The 7,550-nt window shown below is 48.0% G+C and overlaps 1 protein-coding gene across 1 annotated transcript in view; it reads left to right on the top strand.

Moving 5' to 3' along the window:
- The window catches only part of LOC309393480 (C-type natriuretic peptide prohormone-like), a 3,729-nt gene extending 636 nt beyond the window's left edge, over positions 1–3,093 (top strand). Inside the window, exons 2-3 of the mRNA XM_081955752.1 lie at positions 147–446; positions 2,476–3,093. Of these exons, the coding sequence (XP_081811878.1) occupies positions 147–431 (285 nt within the window). The 3' untranslated portion in view covers positions 432–446; positions 2,476–3,093. The remainder of the gene's footprint in view (positions 1–146; positions 447–2,475) is intronic.
- The last annotated feature ends 4,457 nt before the right edge of the window (positions 3,094–7,550 follow it).

Genomic DNA, 7,550 nt, shown 5'->3' with positions numbered 1-7,550 from the left:
GTCTCTTCTTCCTCCTCCTCCTCCTCTCCTCCTCCCCCTCTTCTCCACCTCCTCCATCTTCTCTTCTTCCTCCTCCTTCCTCTTTTCCTCCACCTCACCTCCTCCTTCCTCTTCCTTTTCTCCACCTCCCCCCCCCCTGCTTGCAGAGCTTATCATCATTGTTGGAGGAAGACCTGGATCCCCTTATGGGCGCAGAGGAGATGGACCGGGGCCAGGAGGAGTCCCCGATGGCTGGAGCCCTGGACCAGCCGGATGTGGTCTTCCCATGGGCTAGAAGCCTGGAGGAGCACCCAGTCGATTTCCAGCAGCTTTTGAGAGAGCTGCTCAGCTCTGCCAGGAGGCACCAGTCCAGGAGCAAAAAGGGGCCATCCCGAGGCTGCTTCGGGGCCAAGCTGGACCGTATCGGAGCCTTCAGCGGGATGGGATGCTGAGCTCCAAGCAAGCAGGTGAGTCCCTGGCTGGAAATGTCATTTGAGTTTTAAAAAATAGTGACGTGTTGGCAACTAATTAAGATGGGCAGAAAGCCCCCCCAGCCTCAGACCAGGCAGCCTGGCTGTCACTCAGGGTCAGGAATCCATTCCAGTGATCTGGCTTAAAGTGTTCCGTTCACTTCGGACCATGAGGACTAGCTACTTACTTTCTTCATAGGGAAAGTGTCAGGGTTCCAAGTGGGGGCAAGATATTGAACTTTGAACTAGGTGGGGAAGATGTCGGATTCAGGTTAATGTCAGGATTCCAAATAGCATCCAAAATAAATCAGAGTCCAAGGCAAAGTATTGCTCAAAGTTCCAATTTCTTAAGACAGCCATGTTGGCACCTCTGGGAAAATCCGAATTTGAAAGCTTCCGGGTTTTCCCCCACCCAGTTGAAAGTTCATGATCTTTCCCTCACACCCACAAACCCATCCCATGGTCCAATCTCCCACTGCCATGCTGGCAGTTCCACCCATCCGGTTCCGGTCAGGTGCAGAGGTGCAAAGACAAAGGATGACCTTGTCTTTCTAGAAAGAATGTTGTTATGGCTACATCGCATCTCACTCCGTAAAAAAACCCCATTTTCCCACGTTAGAAAATAGAAAGTGTGGCAGGCCAAAGATCCAAAAGAAAAGATGTCCTTATCTCCTGCCACCGGATCAGAAGTGGGGGCCTTTCCGGCAAGGTGGACTGTTTCTGGAGCAATTCTGCCAGCTGCCCGGATCACTGAACATTGTTGATGCAGAGACTCTCACCAACAGAAGGAGGTTCCCCACTGTCTCTCTGTCTGAGTCCCTGCTCTGGATGTATTACCGTATTTTTCGGAGTATTAGACGCAGCTTTTTCCTTGAAAAAAGAGGCTGAAAATCTGGGTGCGTCTTATACACAGAATACAGCACTTTTTGCCTCCCGAAACCCCACCCCCTTCACCAAAATGGCCGCGCATAGCCTTTAGGAGGCTTCCAGAATGCTCCTGGGGACTGGGGAGGGCAGAAATGAGCGAAAAATGGACCGTGTTTTGCTCAGTTTTGCCCCCCCCATCCCCCAGAAGCATTCTATAAGCCCCCTAAAGGTTATGCATGCCCTTTTTTGACATAAAATGGGCCCGTTTCTGTGAAAAAGAAGCCATTTTTTTGCAGGTCTGCAGAGTGCAAAAACTTTTTTTTTTTAAATGTGCCTCTTCAAAATCTTGGTGCATTTTATACTCCGAAAAATACGGTACTTTCTTCCGATTGAGAGACTGCCAGTTCTCCCAAGAGGCTTTTGGTGGTCTCCTTGTGAGAACAGGGTCAGCTTTTCCTGGATTGTCCTCCTCAATCTGAGCCGCAAACCCAACACAACCCCTATCATCTTCTTTTAATGACTCCATAATCCCTTGCAGGGCAACTGAATGGAACTGAATGTTTACTGGCCAGATGCCCTTCCTGTTGCCAATGCAGAGTTTTGTTCAGCAGATATATTCCCAATGTACCCAGAGAGAGAAATATCTGCCTCTACCTAGGATCGAAGTCAGAGCCTCCTGATTGTGGCGGGAGCTCTACCTCTAGGCCGCCGCACCACTCCAACACTACCCCTAGCTAAACAAGAATTTTAAATATACACAGTCCTCAACTTACAACGTTCATTTAGTTGCAACAGCACGGACAAAAAACGACCATTTTTGACGCTACATTTACAACCCCTTTTCACACTTACAACCCCATGGTCACGTGACCAAAATTCAGATGCTTGGCAACCGACTCGTACTTATGACGGTTGCAGTGTCCCGGGGAGAGGTGATTTCCACACTATCCCCTTTGGCGGCCTTCCGACGAGCAAAGTCAATGGGGAATCCAGATTCCCTTAACAACTTCATGAATGCAACGATGCCCTTAATGACCGGGCTAAGAAAAGTCGTAAAATGGGGCAAAGCCCATTTCGCTTAGCGACGTCAATGTCAGGCTCAGTTGCGGCCGTAACTCGAGGACTACTTACTGATTTGTTTTTTTTCCCCCCTGCACAGACTTTCCAGCCGAGACCCACACCAGAGGTATTTTTCCAAGATCCCCTCATCATCACCGCAGCAGCCCCCTCTGCAAACGTGTCTCTCCCAACCCCACCCCGAGAGCATCTGATCCAGAAGGATTCATTCACACATGCCCGTTGAGTCTTCGGGAAGCTGGTTCAGAGCGGCTGAGCGTCCGTCCTACAGGTTGTTTGTGCAGAGGGATCCCTCGGCACTCCAGTAGAACTTCCATGTAGAGGAAATGCCAACTGTATATATATTTTTTGTCCTCCCCAGAAGCATCTCTTGGGGGGGGGGGGGGAACAGCTCAGTTTTTTTGAAATGGGAACAAGGTGTGTGTGTGTGTGTGTAGGAGCCCATAGAGAGATTCAACTCTTCTGAAGGGTCTAACTTCAGGTCAAAGAGGAAAGAGGATAGACCCGTGAAAACGTCATTGTGCGAAATGACTCCAGGGGAACAAGTCACGCAAATTTGTACCTTGGCGTTCGTTCTTTCAGACGCTCTCCTCTTGCTCGTGCTGTGCCTTTCCGTTGTGATTGTATATACATCCTAACAACTTCATACTTGTGATGGTCATATGCTGTATGTTAGATTTTGCAATTTGTTCAATTACAGTTTCCAGAACCACTTTGGGCTTCTCTATTTAAACTAAAACAATCAGTGGTGGTGGTGGTATGATGATGATGATGATGATGATGATGATGATGATGATGATGATGATGATGATGTTAATCTTTGGTGAGATTCACAGCCTTTGGGGCTGGTTGGTAGCTCAACAGCTCAAGTCCTAACCAAGGACCTAGGAACTATTAAGGTAACGTCGGAGGATATAAGCTGTTCCAAGTAGGGTGGTTATTATTATTATTATTATTATTATTATTATTATTATTATTATTATTATTATTATTATTATTATTATTATTATTATTATTATTATTATTATTATACGATTGTATCACAGCGGCCAGTTGTTTCGTCGGATTTGGCATTGATTACTAGTCGGGCCCCACTCAGGGGCCTAGGACGTCGTAACGTATTTTCGTAATATACGTGCAGATCCAAGCAGTGCAGCTTTTTGCATTTGACTGATGGTGATTTTGTCAAGTTTTAACTGTTTTAAATGTAATTCCAGTGCTTTTGGAATAGCACCCAGTGTGCCGATTACCACTGGAATTACCACTGCTGGTTTGTGCCATAATCATTGGATTTCAATTTTTAAGTCCTGGTATTTCGCGATTTTTTCATGTTCCTTCTCCTCAACCCTGCTATCACCTGGTATTGCGATGTCTATGATTGTAACCTTATTTTTCTCAACCAGTGTGATGTCTGGTGTGTTATTATTATTATTAATAAATAACAATAACAACAACAACAACAATAATAATAAGTGTTGATATTATTATTATTATTATTATTATTATTATTATTATTATTATTATTATTATTATTATTATTATTATTATTATTATTAAATCCGGCGAAACAACTGGCCGCTGTGATACAATTGTAGTATAATAATAATCATCATCATCAGCATCATCATCATCATCATCATCATCATCATCATCATCATCATCATCATCATCACACAGTCAGCCAGATATTCAGTCCGGCTTTGGCATTTTTGTCCGCGTATCGAGTCCTTACCAAGGACCTGGGATAGGCAAATCTAGATGTTTGATGGTGTTACAGATTATCGTCGCAGGATGGAAGCCGTTCCAAGTAAAGCCGCCTTCCGCAATTGACTGATGGCAAATGTGTCAATGTCTACGGTGTTCCAGTGGTGCTCCAGTTATTTTGGGACTGCACCCAAGGCGCCTACGACGATTGGTACTACCCTGGTTTGACTTTGCCATGCGAAGCACTACCTTGATGTGGTTGTGGGGCTTGTGCGCTCCGAGGAAGATGAGAGCTATGCCAGAGGTTCAACCATACTGGACAGGAGTCGTGAGAAGAATCGGACAAAGAATGTCTTTGCCATAAAAAAATATGCTGAACTGTACATTTCAAAAAGCCTCCTTTTAGCCTCCAGTCCCCTCATCCTCTTGGTTGCTCTTCTCTGCACTCTTTCTAGAGCAGTGATGGCGAACCTTTTTTGGCTCGCGTGCCACAAGTGGGGGGAGCGCAGGGGGGTCGAGTGCAAGCGTGCCACACCCATAATGCAATGCGCGACCCCCCCAGGGCGCATGCGTGCAAAACGCGCGACCCCCCCATTTTTACATGTTTTTTTTTTCCTTCCGCAGGCTCCAGGGGCTTTATAGGAGCCTGGGGAGGGCGAAAAGAGCCTCCCCCGACCCCCCGGAGGCCCTCCGGAGGCTTCAGGGACTGTCCAGAGGCTTTCTTGAAGCCTTCGGAGCGCTTAAAACCACCCTCCGAGCAAACCAGAAGTCACTTCCGGTTTGCTCGGAGGGTGGTTTTAAGCGTTCCGAAGGCGTCAGGGACGGTCCCTAAAGCCTCCGGGGTGGCGGCGAAGGCTCTTTTCGCCCTCCCCAGGCTCCTATAAAGCCTCTGGAGCCTGGGGAAGGCGAAAAATAGCTTTTAAAAAGGTGAACAGCTGGTCAGCGCTCGCATGCGCGCTGGCCAGCTGACAGGGCAGCGCCTCGCGTGCCCTGACAAATGGCTCCGCGTGCCACTTGTGGCACGCGTACCATAGGTTCGCCATCACGGTTCTAGAGTCTCCACATCTTTTTTACATCATGACAACCAATTCCACGTGGGGCCTTATAAAGTGGTATTAACACTTCACGTGATCTTGATTCTATCCCTCTGTTGATGCAGTCTAGGCAGTGACGTGCAGTCAGGGGAGGCAGGGCAGGCACAGCCTCACCACTGTCATCATGAAAAGAAAGGAAAATGTAAAAGGAAAAAGCTGAGCTAGTTGCTGCCTCACCGTGGATGACTCTGCTTAACTGTTAAAAAAAGCCTCTAAAAAAGCGCCCTCTACTATGAGGCAGGAGAACTGCATGCCTCATCTAGTCTGACTTTAGGCGTTTTATGATCACTGAGCAGAGTTAAGCAAGGGTTAAGAGCCTAAAAATTCCTGACGTAGGTGAGGCACGCAGTTCTCCTGCCTCATAGTAGAGGGCGCTCGTTTGGGCGGGGCTTCTTCAGAGGACCCGAGGCAAGAGCAGAGTTGAAATCCTCTCTGAAACAGCTGGAAAAGGTACGTGTGGGTCGGAAGGAGGGGAAGGAATTCAAACTTCAAACTTCAAAGTGTAGTTTGATTGCAGGCAGAGCCACGTTGCCTTTTCAAACCTGTAATCAGTGAAGCTGGGCTGGATCCTTCCGGGGCTGGGGGAAAGTGTGTGTAGTTCAACGTGTGTGTGTGTGTGTGTGTGTGTGTGTGTATGTTTGAGAGAGGGGGAGGGAAGGAGAGAGGGGGGAAGGAAGGGAAGGGAGAAGAAAAAGGAAAAGAAAGAAGGAAACTTCTTTCGCAAAGGAGAAAAACAAATGCTGTCGCTTTAAATCGGAACTGAGCATGCCTGGCTGTGGAATTCTGGGAGTTGAAGTCCACAAGTCTAAAAAAATTTGAAACCCACCACTGGGTCAGTGCCTCACCAGCCATAAACCTCACCGCACGTCACTGAGTCTAGGACCACCCTTGGAAGACAGGACAGCTTCAATACTGCCTCCCCTCTGGGCAGGCTACACTACAAACTGCATCACCCACAGCCATGCGGAGAAGCTAAAAACAAGATGACGCCACTTATCCCCCCCCCCCCCGGAGAACCAGTTCAGGGGCATGGCAGAACTGGGTCGCTGCCAGTTCCAGGGACGCAGGCCGCCAAATCACTAACAGGTTCGGCCGAACCGATCAGAACCGGTCGCAACCCACGACTGATGCTCCAGAACAAGAGGTCACGTTTAAGGGATTCAAAATGGGATGGGCAAAATCTTGTGATACAGAAAGGGGGAAACTCCTGGACCGGGGAACGCAATTCTGGCCGAAACGACGAGAGATGCCGAAATACGAGAAAGTGACTTTGTCTCTCCCAACCAGAGAAAGATTTTGTATTTGAGGGATGGAGGGATCCGAGAGAGGGAGGAACGAAGGCTGCGCATGAGGAGAGGTGTTCCTTCGTTGTGTCACCAGCCTCTCTCGCTTCCTGAAACCGAAACAATTTGAAGGGGTGCAGCTACTAAGCTCCCATCCGTCAGCTGCAGCCCCCCCCAAAAAAGAGAGAGTATTATGCTAAGACAGCGATGGCGAATCTTTAAGAGACCGAGGGCCCAAACTGCAAACCCAAACCCACTTATTTATCACAAAGTGCCAACAGGGCAATTTAACCGGAATAATGAGGTTTTACAACCTGAAATCACAATAAACAAGGCAGCGTTCAGCTAATTGTTCTAAGAAAAATGTGATAAATGGACTTTTATGGCCCTTCGGATTTTTTTTTCCTGCCTTTGAAATATTACGTTTGGCAACAATAAAAAAGAACTTTTGTAATATCATTTCTCTTTTCCCCCCCTCTCTTTCTCTCTCTCTTTCCCTTGCTCCCTCTCTCTCACCCTCCCTCTCTTTCTTTATCTCTCTCTCTTTCCCTCCCTATTCTCCCATTCTCTCTCTCTTCCCCTCCCTCTCTTTTTCTCTTTCCCTCCCTCCCACTTTCTCTCTCTTTCCCTCCCTCCCTTTCTCCCTCTCTTTTTCCCTCCTTCCCTCTTCCTCCCTCTCTTTATCTCTCCCTTTCCCTCCTTCTTCTCTCTCTCCCCCTCCCTCCCTTCCTTTCCCTCCCTATCCTCTCTTTCTCTCTCTCTCTTTCCCTTGCTCCCTCTTTCTCCCCCTCCCTCTCTTTCTTTATCTCTCTCTTTCCCTCCCTATTCTCTCTTTCTCTCTCTCTTCCCCTCCCACTCTTTTTCTCTTTCCCTCCCTCCCTCTTTCTCTCTCTTTCCCTCCCTCTCTCTTTCTCTTTCTTTCCCTCCCTCTCTCTTTCTCTCTCTTCCCCTCCCTCTTTCTCTCTTTCCCTCCCTCCCTCCCTTTCTCTCTTTCCCTTCCTCCCTCTTTCTCTCTCTTCCCCTCCCTCTTTCTCTTTCCCTCCCTCCCTTTTCCCCTCCTTCCCTCTTTCTCCCTC

This window comes from Natrix helvetica (genome assembly GCF_964273705.1).
Source record: "Natrix helvetica genome assembly, chromosome: 5".
Lineage (NCBI taxonomy): Eukaryota > Metazoa > Chordata > Lepidosauria > Squamata > Natricidae > Natrix > Natrix helvetica.
This window is presented reverse-complemented; position numbering and strand designations above follow the sequence as displayed.